General features: G+C 40.8%; 1 protein-coding gene across 1 annotated transcript in view; it reads left to right on the top strand.

Moving 5' to 3' along the window:
• The window catches only part of LOC134211664 (uncharacterized), a 32817-nt gene extending 18225 nt beyond the window's left edge, over positions 1–14592 (top strand). Inside the window, exons 2-5 of the mRNA XM_062688777.1 lie at positions 12375–12655; positions 13078–13428; positions 13493–13760; positions 13825–14592. Of these exons, the coding sequence (XP_062544761.1) occupies positions 12375–12655; positions 13078–13428; positions 13493–13760; positions 13825–14153 (1229 nt within the window). The 3' untranslated portion in view covers positions 14154–14592. The remainder of the gene's footprint in view (positions 1–12374; positions 12656–13077; positions 13429–13492; positions 13761–13824) is intronic.
• Positions 14593–19173: the final 4581 nt, after the last annotated feature.

Genomic DNA, 19173 nt, shown 5'->3' with positions numbered 1-19173 from the left:
CACATTTGGTGCGGTGGCGAATCTTTTTTGACCGCAGTTTCTTCTGGAGTCCGTAGTAGGCCCGACTTCCACAGATGATGCGCCTTCGTATTTCACGGCTATCATTATTGCCATCCGTTATCAAGGATCCAAGGTAGACGAATTCATCGACCACCTCAAAGGTATCCCCATCTATTGTAACACTGCTTCCAAGACGGGCCCAGTCGCGCTCTGTTCCGCCCACAAGCATGTATTTTGTCTTAGACGCATTCACCACCAGTCCAACTTTTGTTGCTTCACGTTTCAGGCGGGTGTACAGTTCTGCCACCTTTGCAAATGTTCGGCCGACAATGTCCATGTCATCCGCGAAGCAAATAAATTAACTGGATCTGTTGAAAATCGTAACCCGGCTGTTACACCCGGCTCTCCGCATGACACCTTCTAGCGCAATGTTGAATAACAACCACGAAAGTCTATCACCAACTGGAGTGTTCGCCCGTAATCTTCACACAGTTTTGCACACCATCTACCGTTGATTTGATCAGTCTGGTAAGCTTCCCAGGGAAGCTGTTATCGTCCATAATTTTCCATAGCTCTACGCGATCTATACTGTCGTATGCCGCCTTGAAATCAACGAACAGATGGTGCATTGGGATCTGGTATTCACGGCATTTTTGAATGATTTGCCGTACAGTAAAGATCTGGTCCGGAGTAAACGGATTGGACTAGTCATCAACACGTCGAAGACGAAGTACATGATAGGAAAAGGCTCAAGAGAGGTCAATGTAAGCCACCCACCACGAGTTTCTATCGGTGGTGACGAAATCGAGGTGGTTGAAGAATTCGTGTACTTGGGCTCACTGGTGACCGCCGAAAACGATACCAGCAGAGAAATTCGGAGGCGCATAGTGGCTGGAAATCGTACGTACTTTGCACTCCGCAAGACGCTCCGATCGAATAGAGTTCGCCACCGTACCAAACTGAATATCTACAAAACGCTTATAAGTCCGGTAGTTCTCTACGGAAACGAGACCTGGATGATGCTCGTGGAGGACCAACGCACACTGGGAGTTTTTGAAAGGAAAGTGTTGCGTACTATCTATGGTGGGATGCAGATGGCGGACGGAGGAGGAGGCGAATGAACCACGAGTTGCATCAGCTGTTGGGAGAACCATCCATCGTTCACACCGCGAAAATCGGAAGACTGCGGTGAGCCGGGCACGTAGCCAGAATGTCGGACAGTAATCCGGTGAAAATGGTTCTCGTCAACGATCCAACGGGAACAAGAAGGGGAGGTGCACAGCGGGCAAGGTGGATCGATCAGGTGGAGGACGATTTGTGGACCCTCCGCAGACTGCGTGGTTGGCGAAGTGCAGCCATGGACCGAGCTGAATGGAGAAGACTTTTATGTGCAGCACAGGCCACCCCGGCCTTAGTCTGATAATAAATAAAAAAATAAATAAATAAAGATCTGGTCCTCCGTCGAGCGGCCGTCAACGAAGCCGGCTTGATAACTTCCCACGAACTCATTCACTAATGGTGACAGACGTCGGAAGATGATCTGAGATATCACTTTGTAGGCGGCATTAAGGATGGTGATCGCTCGAAAGTTCTCACACTTCAGCTTGTCGCCTTTCTTGTAGATGGGGCATATAACCCCTTCCTTCTACTCCTCCGGTAGCTGTTCAGTCTCCCAGATTCTGACTATCAATTTGTGCAGGCAAGTGGGTAGCTTTTCCGGGCCCATCTTGATGAGCTCAGCTCCGATACCATCTTTACCAGCTGTTTTATTGATCTTTAGCTGTTGGATGACATCCTTAACTTCCCTCAAGGTGGGGCCTGGTTGGCTTCCATCGTCCGCTGAAGCGACGTAGTCATCTCCTCCGCTGCCTTGACTTTCACTGCCTGTACTCTCAGCGCCATTTAAATGTTCCTCGTAGTACTGCTTCCACCTTTCGATCACCACACGTTCGTCCGTCAATATGCTCCCATCCTTATCCCTGCACATTTCGGCTCGCAGCACGAAGCCTTTGCGGGATCCGTTGAGCTTCTGATAGAACTTGCGTGTTTCTTGAGAACGGCCCAGCTGTTTCATCTCCTCGCACTCCGCTTATTCCAGGCGGCGTATCTTCTCCTGAAAAAGCCGATTCTGCTGTCTCCGCTTCCGTCTATAACGTTCCACGTTCCGCCGGGTACCGTGCTGCAACGCGACCGCCCGCGCTGCGTCCTTCTCCTCCAGAATCTGTCTGCACTCTTCGTCGAACCAATCGTTCCGTCGACTTCGTCCCATATACCCGACGTTGCGTCGTTAATGGCTGCTTTGACTGTATTCCAGCAGTCCTCAAGAGGGGCCCCATCGAGCTCACTCGAGATACTGCGCGTATGCAGTGGCGACATCAGGTTGCTTCAGTCGCTCTAGGTCATACCGCGGCGGTCGTCGGTACCGAACATTGTTGATAACGGATAGTTTTGGGCGCAGTTTCAGCATCACCAGATAGTGGTCAGAGTCGATGTTAGCGCCACGATATGACCTGACGTCGATAATGTCGGAGAAGTGCCGTCCATAAATCAGAACGTGGTCGATTTGTGATTCTATCTGCAGTGGTGATCACCAGGTGTACCGATACGACAGGCTGTGTTGGAAGTAGGTGCTGCGAATGGCCATATTCTTGGAGGCGGTAAAATCAATTAGTCGTAGGCCGTTTTCGTTTGTCAGCCGATGAGCGCTGAGCTTCCCAATAGTCGGTCTAAACTCCTCCTCTTGGCCAACCTGAGCGTTCAAATTTCCTATGATGATTTTGACGTCGTGGCTTGGGCAGCTGTCGTACTCACGTTCCAGCTGCGCGAAGAATGCGTCCTTATCATCATCAGTGCTTCCGGAGTGTGGGCTATGGACGTTGATTATGCTGAAGTTGTAGAACCGGCCTTTGATCCTCAACATGCACATTCGTTCATTGATCGGCCACCACCCAATCACGCGTCTTTGCATATCGCCCATCACTATGAAAGCTGTTCCCAGCTTGTGTGTGTTGCCGCAGCTCTGGTAGATGGTATGATTACCTCTAAACATTCGCACCATTGATCCCTTCCAATAAACCTCCTGCAGCGCAACGATGCCGAATCCACGGTCCTTGAGCACTTCGGCGAGTATGCGTGTGCTCCCGATGAAGTTGAGAGATTTGCAGCTCCACGACCCAAGTTTCCAATCGCTAGTCCCTTTCCGTCGCAGTGGTCTTCGCCGATGGTTCCGGTCCGTACTCTCTTGTTGATTGTTCGTTGCTTATGTTTTTTCAAAGACTGGCTTGCAGGGCCTGATACCAAACCGCCTAAATTTCCGGAGGACCATTCCTCCTTCTTATTCCCGGTGGACCATGGTGCACAGTTTCACTTAGAGTCACTCGCTGGCACTCGGGCGATGATCAGCCGCCCCCGGAGAACAGACACTGTTGTGAGCCGATCCTGACATGGAGAACAGACGCTCAGTAAGATGTGCACCTCCGGAGAGGAGTAAACCCCCCTCCCCTCCTTCCTTGTCAGCATACTTTACCCAGCATTTGTCGTGCCAAGGGATTATGTTGTGCACTTTCAAGAAAGTTCGTCTCTACTCAAGTTTCTTTTAAATAAAATGGTGGTCTTGAAAACAATCGATTCAATTTCGAAAAATGAGCCTTTCTAATCACTATATAAACAAAATTAAAATCAGAATCTTCAAAGAAATAATCATTTGAGTAATAGTACGTGAATAGTACGCAAACACATTTTTGCAGCGTCTGCCTCTGTCGCGCGCTTGTGAAATTGATGTCGACGATGACCGCTGAACAGTTTGAATCTTGATAAAAATGAACCTTGGTGAAGACCACTAATGTGAAACATTTACGAGTTCCACTGCTTCTGTCGACGACGCAACGACAACCAGACATTGATTCACCGGGAAGTTTGCTGCAGCAATCACTGCAGAACCGGCTCCGATACCACATCGCTGTGTGCTCTTACTATGGAAACAAACTAAGGATTGGAACCAAGCACATAAGTTGTTCGCTTTTGATGTCTGTGCTTGCGATGCACGAACAGGATTGGTTTACCGATTTTTAACAATGCCTGGCGAAAATCACTGATAATTAATTTAGCGCCTTTAATATATTGTTTTTAATAGTTTGACAATATTTCAGAGAGTCCAACGATTGAAGAATGGCTTGAGAATGGCCTCTCTATTTTCCCGAAGGATGTTAATGTTGCTTATTGTCGAGAAACGATACCTTTGTTTTTATCTGTTATATAAAATCTGCTGCTAGACGAGCTCGGTGGTCTAGTGGCTACCGCTTCTGCCTTATAAGCAGGAGGTCGTGGGTTCAATTCCAGGCTCGTCCCTTTCCTACTTTGTATTTCTATCTTAGTTCTTTCTGTGTTTCACGTTCTACCAAAACGATTCCTACTGTTATAACCTTCCACACAATCCCAAAACCTCCCGTGGCACCTATGAGAGGTCGTAGAGTTCTCTGCATCTTTCTTAAGTAGGTGTCCAACTAACCATCCTTCCCCTTCCTCAGCATTCGCAAGGACGTGGCCAGGACAGATCTCGACTATTGGAGAGTGCATTGCTTCCATCTAAGAGATAGTGATTAGTCCCAAATCAATATCTGTGGTAACGGATGAAAGTGATGCTACTCTCATACAATAGTCTTGGCTTGTACCACCTACGAATTTGTGCGAATTGCTCAATGCTAATGCTATATAAAATCTGCTGCTCTTTGTTTTGAAATTTTCATCATTAGCTCATGGAAGAATGGCAGTTGAAAATCTACAACAAAATGTGTGTAAAACTCAGAAATTACGCAAATTTATGGAAAACTAGTCCTAGTACCACAATTGATATAAATGAGTATACGAGACTGTATGTGTTGCTCGGGAGCTGTATGTACCTGGCCTTGCTCGGAATTGCCCGTTTGATTTGCAGTTTTTTTTACAATCTTAAAATGATACAACAAATTGGTTAACAGGGTAGTTATGTTTTGTTTTTGATTCTTCATCATTTGATTAAATGAAGGCAGACTTCACTTTTGCAAACATAGACTGATTTTTAAAGAAGAGGTCAAACCCACCACCGTTTTATTTTGGACAAACGCCTATTTCTAAAAAAAAGAATTACATTCACCGATGCCTTCTCCGCCCAAACGTCTATTTTTAAAGAATGGGTGCTACCCGTTATTGCCTTATTTCGGGCAAACGCCCTTTTCTAAGGAAAGAATAACATCCATCGTTACTTAATTTCGAGTAAATGTCTGAAGAAGGAATTACATCATCCATGCAAAACCATGATTCTGATGGAGGGATAAGAATTATCAGTGCTTAGTACTCAGCCGATTCTACGAAAGGATTATGTCTTTTTAGTATTATTATTCCAACACCTCAGGCAAATAACTATTTTAGTTACACAAAAAAATGTCATTCGTCCGTTAAATGAAAAACCATCAATATTGAAGCTATTATGCCAATCGCCGCTCCCAACAGGAATATGTAATTTTCAGGAAAGTGTAATATTAGGAAAAATGTCATTTTCAAGAAAATGTTATTTTAGGGGAAATGTCATTTTCGTGGAATTTGTTATTTTTGAGAAATTCAGGTAAATAGTTGTCAGGGTATTGTAGAATATAAAAAAAACTTCGGATGAACTATGGAATGGGGATTTAAAATTATGCCTATCAAAGGCCGGATTTAGGGAAAGTCTGGGGGAGGGGGGGTGGCCTCGGGCCCTCACAAATCTTATGTACCAAAACTAACTTTTTTGTACAATTTGGGGACTCCATTTAAAATACCAGTCAGAGATGCATCCTGAACAGAACATGAGCCAAGAGCGCACCTTGGCGTTCTTAGTTTTGTATTCCGAACACAGTTTGTGCTTTGTGCACTGGATTGGTACGCAAGCAAAACGATCATGGTAGCTAAGATTCCTTAGATTTGGAACTATGCAAAAACATACGAGCATGCTTGATTTCTATCCGTAAGATGCCGACGTGTTCCGTTACTAGCCGAAAAATGTGTAGCATGCCGTCGCTTGAATTTGTTTCCCTAGGATACAAGTTGCTAAGTTAGGTCAGTGCTTTTGAACAGTGTGCAGTTTTCAGAACAATTTGAACACGAACGTTCTCGTGTTCAGATGCATCTTTGCCAATAACCTCCCGCATTCCAAATGACCCTCCCAACCTCTCTATAATCGTTTCCTTTGGATAGAGAATACGTTTTCCAAAATTGGCTTAAACCGATCCATGAGTTAAAAAGTTGTGATCATTCCTATCCACAATAACACTATTCTTCTTGCGGACGTCCCACCAACGCAGAGGAAAAAAGTTTTGAATGCGGGCGTCCCACCACGCATAATTGTTATCATTTTGATCCACAATTTAACATTATTCTTCTTGCGGGCGTAGCACCAACGTAAAAGAAGAAACTCTCTCCCACGCAAACCAACTCCACCAATAGGTACCGTTTTGACTCGAAGTCCGGACACCTAAGCACTGCTGAATTTTCAGTTCAATATTTCAAACGGAATTAAGTACTTGACACTGAGTGATAACACACCCTGTCAAGATTAACTTATCAAATTTGCTGTAGTGTACTGAAAATGACATTTTGTATGCACGAAATAGCTAATATAATCGAAAACATTGAACATCGCTTGCTTCGAAATCCGGACACAGTATAAGGGATGCTTCAAATACCGGACAATTTTGCTTCGAATTTCCGGACACTTCGAGTTTGGCTATATTGATTCTCAAATAGCCAATTTAATCCGTTCAAAGACAACTAGGATGTAGCATTCATATTTCTCGATTAATATAAATCCGTAAGGTAAGGTTTCTATACACATTTGTATGGAAATCTGGCATCCCCCGGTTGTGTGTACCATCCGAAGTTTCTGCTCCGAGATTGACCAGGACTACCAAAAAACAGCATTTGAAACCAAGCAGGAGCATTTAACTGCAATATACAACATTCGGAATCTAACCATTTTAAACAATCCCCCCCTTTCAAGCTAGAACCCTTTTTTGACATTTGACGTGTTTGTGGGTAATAAAATACTACCTCTCAAATTCAGCGTGGGTAAGCTGCAATTAATGGTATTTATGTGTCTTTTGAAAACCGTTTCAGTTTGCTTTTAGAAATTAAGGATTGCAAGGAGCGATTGAAATAATGAATTCATGCGGATTGATAAATCCGGGCGTGTCCGAGAAATGTTGAGTTTTTTTTTTATTTGGTAGGAGTCGTTCACAACGTGTCTTTTTATACAATTCTGAAAAAGCTAGTTTTACGAACTTGTTTTTTTTTCTACAAAAATGTGAATGGTTAAAAAATACATTTGAAGACAACCTTTCACTAGAAACTGAAGACAAGTTTTGCTACTTGTGTACAATTAATAAAGTGATATCATTTACAATATGTGTATAAGTATATATCGATAAGCTGAGAGCAAGCAATGTTCCTTTTGGAGTGTAGCAACTCAAATCTAATGAAATTGTTACTATGATTGCTCATTACGAATCATTAGATTTAAATCAACTTAACTGATAAACAGTTATTTAACATCATTTCAACATGTCCGGAAATCGAAGCAATTGTAAAAACTTGCCTCGAAATCCGGACATACAGAAAATGTAATAAAAATTATAAAGCTATGAATTCCCAAGCAATTTCTCTAATTCATGACAAAGAGTGCTATCAAACTATGTTAATAAATTACTAATACCCCTTGCAAATGATAGAATACAGAAAATATGAGCTAAGTTTTTCTAATGTTGAATCTTAAGCTGCATTCTAAGACAAACAAAATTCACCATTGATTATGACATGCAATCAACTTTTACCTCTATTTTTTAAGTTTTTACCACAGATCACGGATTACTTACATTTGCTAAAATGGTTTCAAGTCCAAGAATCGTTCCCTGCATTGATTACCCAAGAAATACTTGTTGAGATGGTAAATAAAGTCAAGAGACAATTGAAGTGTCCGGCTTTCGAAGCGTCCGGCAATTCGAAGCAAAACGGTAGGTGAAAATTTCCGCTACCTGTTGATGGTGTTAGTTTGCATGGGAGAGCTATCAGGTTCGTCAAATCGTCGTTTGAATCTTTGTTTACAAAATCAAATAAGTCGTTTTGTAAATTTTGTCTGGATTTAAATTCTCCTTATTTAATTCTATTGCACCCTGAGACGGGACATGCAAAAAGGAGTCTTGTTTATCCTCAATTTGACGCTTATTCTTCTTTTCATCAAAGTCGACCATCAATATTCAACTTTTCACCTAAGTGCCGTGTCACATCGCAAGTACCATTCCGAATTGCACCTAGGTATAACTTTTCCAAATCATAGTTCAAAAACATCATAATTTTTCGAAACTTGGCAACACTAGCCTTAGCAAAAAATCTAAAACATGTCCACCACAATTCTGTTCCAACATTGGATTTATCGTTTACTTTCGATTATAAGGAACAAACAATCAGGTTTCCCTATTTTTAAATGATGTCATTTTGAAGTCACGGTGCCCCGGTAGACCGTTATTATAAAATAAAAATGTCCATCAAAACCAAGTACAGGGCTCGATTCCTGCGGTAATTCTGCACCTCTGGACCAATTTTTAAAAAAATCCCTAGGAGGAATCTCGAGAAATCTTGATTTGAAGTTTTTAATCAAGAAATTTCAAAAGAATCTATATTTCAATTCAATAATATCCCCAAAATGCCTTCAAAGCCGTCCAAAAAGTGGTCCAAGTTGTTTTCACCCAGTTTGCATTTGTTGCCTTTATTACAATTATAAATTTTTACAACTGATTAAGCTCACCAAACTGACTTAGGTATGTTTTTTGTATGGCTTGAAGTGTTTTATAATAGCTATGTTCAAAACCATTCATGAATTCACGTGCAGGCTGCAGATTCTTTGTTGAATGCCATTCAGATTAAAGTTTGTATTTTTTTATTGTATTCACAAATGTATTCGAGCATCAGATCAGAAGTAAAGATTGGAGCATGACAAAAAAATGATGAAATAAAAACCAACAGCTTAAATATTTGATTAAAGTAGTGCAGTTGTTTAGCATTATATAACAGGTTAGATCTTCGGCAGATGCTGTAACAATTGAGCTTTATCATATTCTGAGATTTCCCCGCAAAAGGATCATCGGACTGGTAATTACTCCAAGGATGGCGGTAAGAAAAAGCTACGAGTGAGCTCGGCGAGAATGAGGTCTCGAGAACCAAGGAAAACATCAGGAAAAATGCACAAGAGAAAGAAAACAAATTACAAGCTTTGTGCATATTCTTTTGGGTTTTCGGTTACGACGAAGAAATATTCAATTTTTGAACTTTTAAAAACACTTTGAAAAAGAAACAAAATGAACCTTTGCTTATCTCCGTCACTACACATCTAGTTCGGAATTGTTAATACGATTTTAAAGTTGCTCGAGAAGCGCCATGTTGAGTAAATTTATGGGTGAACCAAGTACAGATGAGGTATCAACAAATTGCATAGAGTTCACTAGAATCCCGATCTTTCGGATTACGGCATTACTCTAAACATTAACAACTTTCTAATTAATATTTCAATCAGCAGTTTCTGAATGATAAAAGTGTACGCAAGATACAGCTCTTTGAAACACGAGCATGGTTTTGAAAAAGCAATTGATGGATTTGCTAGCAGCTGGAAAAAGCCGCAGCTTCCATTTACGTCAAAGTACCTTATCTTGAATTATCATGTTTCTGAGTTCTGTAGAGGTACAGGAATAGGTTTTGGCTTACATATTAAACATGCTTTTTCTAGTCCGTTGATTGGAACTTTGACGAGATTTGGCAGCAAAGATCGGTTAATAAGTGCTGTGATCGAGTATAACAGCTTCTAACTACTATTATTCTACACGAACTCTGGTCTTACTTCTCTCCATTACGAACATAAACACTAAATTAAAATTAATTTTTACTATTCATTCTATTAAACATTGAAAGCAACACTTATACTAAACCCGAGCAAGTTAGCCATACAAAAACATACTTAAGTCAGTTTGGTAAGATAAGTCAGTTGTAAATATTTATAGTTCTAATAACGGCAACGCCTGCTTAGGGCCATCTTTGGCGTTGTGCAAGAGAATGGTGTGGGGCTGCGAAGGTTGAAACAAGAGCTCGCCCAGCTCTACGGCGAACCCAGTCAGTACTCAGAAGGTAGCTAAAGCTGGAAGGATGGGCAGGGCATATTTCAAGAATGCCGGACAGCAACCCTGCAAAGCTGGTGGTTACTTCCGACTGGCAGGTTCAAGAATTGAAGGACATCTATCTAGGTGGATTAATCAGGGTTTTTGGTGATATTTTTGGATTTTTATATTATATCAAAAGAATTTGAAATATCTTAACTAAAAACTTCAAATCAAGATTTCTCGAGATTTCTCCTAGGGATTTTTTTAAAAATTGGTCCAGAGGTGCAGAATTTCCACAGGAATTGAGCCCTGTACTTGGTTTTGATGGACATTTTTATTTTATAATAACGGTCTACCGGGGCACCGTGGAAGTGTGTATGTGTGTATGTGTGTGTGTGTGTAATGATCCTCTAATAAAAAAACTTAATGAGTGCAAAGTATGGCTGGGCCCATAGTAAGAAGTTAATTCCGTGATGCCAGGAACCGTGTTCACCTCGTAAACTAGAGTTTAGCAGAATTTGTCTCGATGGCATTCTGAAGAAGAAGAAGAAGGATTTATGTGGTCTACAAAATTTGGCCAACGGACTTCACTCAGTCCTAGGATCTCAAGCTTCATGCGGCGTGCCTGATTGGCAAGTGGTGCCAATTTACCTTGATGTGCTAGGGCTTTCTTTCATTCTTGACGAAAAGATTCCAAATCTAGACTAACATTTGAAAAGGGCGTAACAAATAAATTTATTCCTTCTGATTCTTCGTCTACATATAAAGCTATATATGTAGACAAAGAATCAGAAGGAATAATTTTTGGCTGTTACGCCCTTTTCAAATGTTGGTCTAGAAATAACCCTTACGCTGAACATGCACAAATTTTCATTGCCTTGATCGAGTTATAGCAAGGGAATTGCCTTTGTTAACAATCAATCACCTTCGCTTGCACAAACATGCGCGTATTTATAGCACTTTTTATGCACTATCGGCCAGCATGACACAGTGTCTGGCGGATATCAGTGAGGATTAACTTGGACAGCTAATGTCGACGATGGAGTATGATTGGATGTTTCCGATTCTCTGTCACAGGTACGTTGGGACCACCTTAACTGTAGGATGGCTGGTAGGTAGCTGAATGCACTGGCTCAAAATGCACTGGTTAAAAATCACGGCAATGCAGTCTTAGGGCCGATGCTCAAGCTGCGTGCACGCCGCGTCCACGCAAGGTACCCAGCATCAAATGTAGTCGTGCACATGTTTACGTGTAAAAAACCGCTACGTGGACATCGGCCCTTAGAACTGCAAACTCATGTGCTTATGTTCCAAGCTGAAAATGTTGTCGAAATCTGAGACCTTCAGTTCGGAGCAGGTTTTGAAGGATCTGACGTATGTAGATAGTTAATCAGCTGTTAATATAATCAACACCCCAGAAAAGTAGAGAATTTGGTCGCAGTTTCATATGAACTGATGATATTCTGATAGTGTGAGCTATAGAAGTGCTGACATTTTCTAGTAGCCTTCTTAGCAGAAGATATCATGTGGTTGGTAGAGGCACAGCTCAGACTGGGAGAGCGCTGACATTGATGGAAGGCAGGTCAGTATTTAAGCTTCCGGGAATCTTACCGTTGTAAAAAGTACAACACCATTGGAAAAAAGCTCGCTTCTCGTTCACAACACGGGTGGGACTGCGTGAGCGATTCAGGTTAATAAAAGATGTTACTTCAATCAAATGGTGACTTACATTGTGAAATTTAAGAATGATCTTCCATCATTTATACGACCTGAGGAAAACAAGTTTTCCTTTCTCAGTGCTATTTATAGAAAAATATCCCTAGTTTCAAGTCAATCAATTAGTATTATTTACTAAATTTTAACAATAATTAGTTAGATTCGATGCAGTTTTGAGTGGTCAGGCCAAAAGTGTAAGGTAATTCAATAGATGGTATCGAGAAAAGCAGCATCACTAACAGGGTATGTTTTGCTTATGGACCAGACAGAAAAGTAGTTCCGGAGGACCATCACAATAACCCAGAATATGTTTACTATTTATGTAACCATTTCCGTCCATGAGTCGATGTCGAGTCATAGAACATCGGAAGGCAAATTTCTATCATTATATCATTTTTTTTTAACAAAACATAAACTCAACAATTGACATACAACCAAAACCAGCGAACCAATTCAACTTACCCAACCAAATCTACATTCGATCACATTTTCCCAATTTCGTTTCAGATACCAACCTGAACTCAATTTGTGATGACGACAGCCCCCAGTTCATCGCAGAAACGGGTTCGCACTCGAGTCTGGTGTTGAATCTTCTGCCAGACAAGAGCAAACCGTTCTGCAAGCGTCAATTTCACGCTCCGGAGTCGCACGGTTTCTATGTGCGGCTGCAGAGGATACCGATCCAGGCGGGCACCAACCGTAAAGCCTCCCAGCAGAGTAGCGGCATGTCGAAAAAGTATGGCAGCAAGAAGATCAGCAACCTCACTGATTCCTGTGCGCTGAGTATAGTAAGTGAGCAACGTGGTTCAAGTAGAATGGCGAATAATAGTTCTAGTGTTTGACATGTGATGTGGTTTATAACGCATTTGAACAAGGTGCATATTCGAAGTAGCAAGAGTGCAAGTCTATTGAGCGATTCGCTTAGATTCTATTTGATTTCAAATTATCACAATCAGCCGGTTTCTCGGATACTGATCAGAATTTGTTAGAAATTATTTACCCAGCTCTTCATGCTCAACGGATTTGCACGTGTTCAAATACGTCTTCAATGTTTGTTCTACTATTATTTTTGAGAAATTTGTTGGATTATGATTTTTTTTTTTATTTTAACGTAGGACTTCGAAAGGATTTTGTTATTATTTACGTTATATTTTAAGGAAAAAATGAATAAATGGATAAAAAAAACTTTAAAAATAATTTTCCTTTACAGTCCCAATCATTACACGGGGAAATGCTACCTCCATGGCGGTTGGATCCATGCGAGCTGGAAACTATCGGTGCTAAAGAAGAACCGGTTCGCCTGCTGCAAGGGCGTTTGAACATTGTCTGGAACCATCTGGGCAATCAACCACCGTACCGATTGCTAGTGACTGTTATCGGAAATGGTGCGCCTTGCTTGGAAAAAGATCGTCACCCCTGCCTGGAGGTGGATGACGTCCCATTGCTTTGCATCTCGAAGGATCTCATTTGTGATGGGGTGCGGCATTGTCCCACGTCGATGAATGCACTCAGTGATGAGGACACTGAGATGTGCGCAAGGAAGCGGCAGCATGACCTCACGGTATGGCTTTAACTACTGCTTCTCTGGATATTTCATAATCGCTAAAATATTTAAATATTTTCAGGACAATCCTGTGGAAATGGTGTTCAAAAAGTACATTCAAACAACTTTCAAAGCATTCTTTTTCACTGATTCCACCGAAGTGCCTACGAAAGAAGTCTCAACGGCATCGATCGATGAGAAACGAATAGAAGTGACTGAAACTCAAACACAAAGCACTATAAAGCCGCACAGAAGCACTCTCACTGGACTGTCGAAATATGGCCCCTGGGGCTATTTGTTCCTCGGTATGTTGCTTTGCGGTGGTGCTTTATTAGTGTGCGGTCTGTGGGGTGAGTCACATAACTAAGCAAGATGTGAATCGTCGATAAACCTGATTTTAATTTCCTATTTTAGAGTGCTGCTGTAGGTCGCAAAAGCCGGATGCATCAGAAATACCTGGCCAGGAAAATCCGTCCGTTTTTCTTGAGTCTGGAGTGAGCAATTCCAATGTTAACACTTCAGCTGCAACAACACAGTCATTACCTCCATACGAGGATCTTGATCCTCCACCGGCATATTCGGTTCTCTTTCCAAACCAAAAATCATCGGACAATCTCCCTTCGTTAGCTCATTCATCGAGCGTGAGTCAACAAAGTACCGATGGCATTAACGAACCAGTGCAATCCAGTAGCGGTGCAGCAAACGTCACTACAGTCCACATTCAGACCCAAACCGGTCATTGAGTAATCATTCTCATAAGTGTAGGTTAACAATAAGGCTGATTTTACTATTTATTTATCAGAAATCCGTATTGTCGAGTAGGTAGCTTTAGAATACTCCATTTTTACGGGTTTCGACCTAACTCTGTATAGCTAGAACCAAACGATAGAACGATATTATGAAATAACAGTTTCATCGAAATTCGTTTGCAACTGGATGGATCAAATGATACACTCTTAGGAAGGATAGTTAAGCAATGAAACATTCCATTGCGCTTGAAAGGTGTTTCGTTCTATTCTCCTCAGGTATTGTTTTCCACGAGTACTACGGAATAAGTCAGAAGGTATTTTTACGAGAGAAGTGTGAGGTCTCACAGATAAGCATTTGTATTCGTATTCAGCTAACCGTCATGTGATATTAAATTATTTGTAAACATGGAATAAGTACCTCATTTGAACAGCATTGTGATGTTTTTATTCGACATTTATTCGTGAATTGTATTCGAAAGCCCCCAACAAGGATTTTAGTTGTACTGTTGTGATCCAACAGAAACTGAATTATCTTCTGCTCTGCATGAGTCTTACACTCTTACCTATCACCTCCGTCACTGATATCTGTGACTCCACTCCGATACTCCTTTGCGGAAATCAACTGCATCGCCTCCCGTAAATTTTATTTTTCTTCCCAAAAGTTTACAGAGTGTATCTTCTGAGTACTTTCCCGTTTCTGGTAGCGACACATACATTCGATTGGACAGATTGGACTAGTCATCAAGGCGAAGTACATGATAGGAAGAGGCTCAAGAGAGGACAACGCAGGCCACCCACCACGAGTTTGTATTGGTGGTGACGAAATCGAGGTGGTTGTAGAATTCTTGTACTTGGGTTCACTGATGACCTCCGATAACGATACCAGCAGAGAAATTCGGAGACGCATCATGGCAGGAAATCGTACGTACTTTGGACTCCGCAAAACGCTCCAATCGAATAGAGTTCGCCGCCGTACCAAACTGACTATCTACAAAATGCTTATTAGACCGGTAGTTCTCTACGGACACGACACCTGGACGATGCTCATGGAGGACCCAAGATTTTTTTATGTACAGGTTATCCGACTTCGTCAGTAGATGGGAATAACCAGCGCGGGGGGAAACATACATTTTCAGTGCAAAACAAACGAGCATAAGTGCATAGTGTAAACAAACGAGCATAAATTCCATACAAAAATCCAAGATGGCTGAGTTGGGGATATTGACAAGTCGGATAACCTGTACATAAAAAAATCTTGGTAGGACCAACGCGCACTGGGAGTTTTCGAAAGGAAATCGCTGCGTACCAATATATTGTGTTTAATGTTTTCTTTATTTAAGATATTTGAGGAACATGCAACAAAAACATTTGTGTTTTTTGCCAATCGAATGACCACAGTTCATGAAATTTAACATTAACATTATGCTCTTGAACAATGCCATTATAAACCTTTTGAAAACTACTAAGTTTTATTTAGATTATGCGTAAGACAAGTCCATGACCAATATATCCGTCTTTATGAGTGTTTTTAAAATTGGTTTTATTTAAGTCCTCAGGATAATCATTAGACCACTAATAAGCTCATGAGATATTTGACGTTTGTGGATTTATTGAGCGTTTTATTACGGTTTTGAAGATATGTAGCTATAAGTCTTCGAATGAAGCTGACCTCGCAGCATTGAACAAAGCAGCGATAAAACCGTTAAAAAACTTGAATAAATCCATGCAGCCTTGAAATTGTTACTTGGGAATACTTCAAATCGCATGCTGAAGTTCCGGGTTTTTAAAATTATATGCACCCGATTCTGTTTTTACACGGATTTTTTTTACACGGCCGTGCAAAAAAAAATCCCATACAAAATTTTTGCAAAGTTGCTCCATTTTGCATGATTCGTCGAGAAATAATAAAACTTTTTTTACACGGATTTTCAAATTTTGAACTGAAAACTTTTTTTACACGGAACGCATCCCCCGTGTAAAAAAAGAATCGGGTGTACATAGTTACAAACCTATTATTGATTTGCTCATCATTTAACAAAAAGGAGTTTAGTTTCCAATAACCGCGGCCAAGGAAGTTAAAAAATAATCGATCATCTACATTGTACGCGAGTACAACACCGTGATGATCTGAGAAAGCTAATGGAACTGTGTCGATTTTGGAGATTAGTTGAACGAACGAGCTGGATGAATATATTCTGTCTAATCGACATTTTGAGCCATGACGAAGAAAAGTGAATTTGGTTGTTTTACCTTTTAATTTATGTTCGATATCTATTAAATTTAGAGTTGAATTCAGATTGTTCACGCCATTGGAAATGTTCTTATTTTTACTATTTGTATCGTCCGGCAAGATTATACAGTTGAAGTCGCCCAATAAAACGTTTTCTATTCCTTGAGCTAAATGAACTAGAATGTCCCGTGTGAAGAGAAGATCTCGTTCTTTTTTGAAATTACTTCCCGAGTGTGCATAAATATTAACAAAATTAACATTGTCAATACAAACCGATGTATTTCTCCCATTCTCGTTTAAAATACAATTTCGATATTCTATGTTATTACGCAACAGGGCTGCTGTTCCTTTCCCATCCTTGCTAATGTTTGCGATTGACTTGTGCGATTTAATAAATGAAAAATTTTCAAAGGCAGCTTCTTGGAGAAATACTACATCTAAGTCACTATCCAGATAAATCTCTCTTATTCAACAGTATATCTGATAGCAATTTCTTTTTAGGTTTGCATTTCTCTTTCTGCTGTTTTATCACCTCCGACCCAGTTTAACTTCAGTTTGACTTAGACTTCTTTTCAAGGATTCTAAATTCGTCCAAAGTGGTCCTCTTTGGAATTAGGGATGCGTGCACCGTGATTGTAGCATAATAAGGTTTTTCCCTTTTTTTTATCCTGTTGCTCGTCTGTCGTTTACAGGTTTTATGGTTCTTTGGATCATAAACGCTAGATTTGCCGGCAATCACATGGAGATATTTCCACCCATGGTATATTTTGACCTTAAATCAATTGTAACGTTTTTTAGCTTTTATCCTAAGCTATTTACTTTTACTGTTTAATTGGCCTTTTTTAACTTGATCCAATAACTAATTTTGCTTTCGTGAGGACACTTCTGACTCTTGCAACGTCCCGATTTAACCCTTAAATGCGCAATGTTGTTTTAAAACAACAAACCGAAAATACGTTTAATGTTAATAATTTTAATGGTAGTTTACGCTAAAAATACTTCCGACGATTTCTAAAAAAATTGCCTTACGCCTTTAAGGGTTAAAGAGGTAGATCTCACACATTCAGGTAGCTTTATCATACAAAAGTCAGCGTAGCCCGATGTCTGTGTTTCTATTGTATTAGAATCTCCGATTTCGATTAATACCGAAAATCGCTGATTCAATCTCATATGGCATCTCCTGGCTAGAACACTCAGAGACTTGGAACATTTATTCGAGTTTAAGGTGAAGGTGCAATTTAAGTGGATGAATTAGAAATATATTATTTATTTTTTTGTATTCCTGGTAAAAGGTTTCTGTAACTCCGTTACAAGCCATTATCCGAAGTTGAGACCGGTGGTCTTTTCAATGCATTGCGGCTATCACTCAGTCACTCACCCTATCTGTAGCATCCATTTGTTCTACAGCTTCCGTTCGCTCTTTAGCTGATCCATTCTCTCCCGCTTCATTGGCCACTATCTCGGAGTGACCAACCGACGCCGACGCGGTTGTAGCTTCCCCTGATCTACTGCTCACAGCTGTGGTCTTTGTTGTTGAATTAGATCTTGCTGGTACAGGTATTGACGTCATTTTCGCTGAGGTAGACGACGTCGCAGTCACACTTTTCCCGATTGCAGCATTAGTTGCAATTATTAGCCAGTACTTGGCTGTATTGCCCGCCATTTTGAGTTGACTTTATACTGGCCAACTTTGGACAGTTTGCTTTGAGGTGTCCATCATTTCTGCAGTAAAAACATCGATTTCTCAAGCATTCATAGAAAATGCGAACCCTGAAGTGGCCAATGTACATGTTTGCAGGTAACTCCTTAGCGATCTCCATGTGGACACCTCTGACTCCGCTGAACACGTGGTAGCCAAAATCTGTCGGATATCTTTATCTTACCTGTTGCCTGATGCTTCCAAATTGACTCAATACTGTAGCTATCTCCTTGTCCTCGATCTCAGGTGGCAGGTTAAAAATTCTGACGTACCGAAACAGCTTACTGACTATGTCGATTCGCTCTGGTATCTTAGTACCATCAGATCAGTACTCATATTCGAACACGTATTGCTTTTCTAAACCAGTTCCAAAACAATTGAATTCGTTTTCATCAAGAAACTTGATGTAAAAGGCATGATCGTTTTCATCTTTGTAAACTTCTTTAATGAGCGACTATTTGTACACGAGAGATAAGTCTTCGATAGTATTCACGAGGACAGTTTACGCGCGTCTTATCGTAACGACGTCCGAGCGTTAACTGAACCATTGGAATAATTTCTCAACTTCCAAACTATTGTTTGCCATTGTTTCTGCTGGCGCTCCTTCAGGAGGAACAAGTTGGCCAATCCATCAACCCCGGTGTCCGTAATCGGACGGTGCTTATCAAAGAATGAATACAAATACAATAACATTATCATCGTACTATGAAAAAAATCGAGTAGCACGCTCATTCTGTAATATTTACACAGTTCGTCACAGACATAGATTTGATTAAGGGCTGTGATATTTCTTATCATTATGAAACAAGTTCAATCTTCGTTTACCTCAAATGTCCTTCCTGCAGGTCGTTTATTACACCTCGGTCAAAATACGCACAGCACGTTTTCGCGGTAAAACGGGTTAACTCTGTGTTGTGTGTTTGTGAGTGTATGTGTTTGTTTTGTAAGAGCTATTTCTATGTTATCGACATTTCACTATGACACTATTTGTTTGTTAATGTGTAGTTGGGGTTGTGTAATACATATTTCTGCGTCATCTTCGCATTACATTCTAAAGTTACGAACAACTTGATCACGGGTGTATG

This window comes from Armigeres subalbatus, chromosome 2 (assembly GCF_024139115.2).
Source record: "Armigeres subalbatus isolate Guangzhou_Male chromosome 2, GZ_Asu_2, whole genome shotgun sequence".
NCBI classification, from domain to species: domain Eukaryota; kingdom Metazoa; phylum Arthropoda; class Insecta; order Diptera; family Culicidae; genus Armigeres; species Armigeres subalbatus.
Note: the sequence above shows the minus strand (reverse complement) of the source record. Positions and strands in the feature narration are given on the sequence as shown.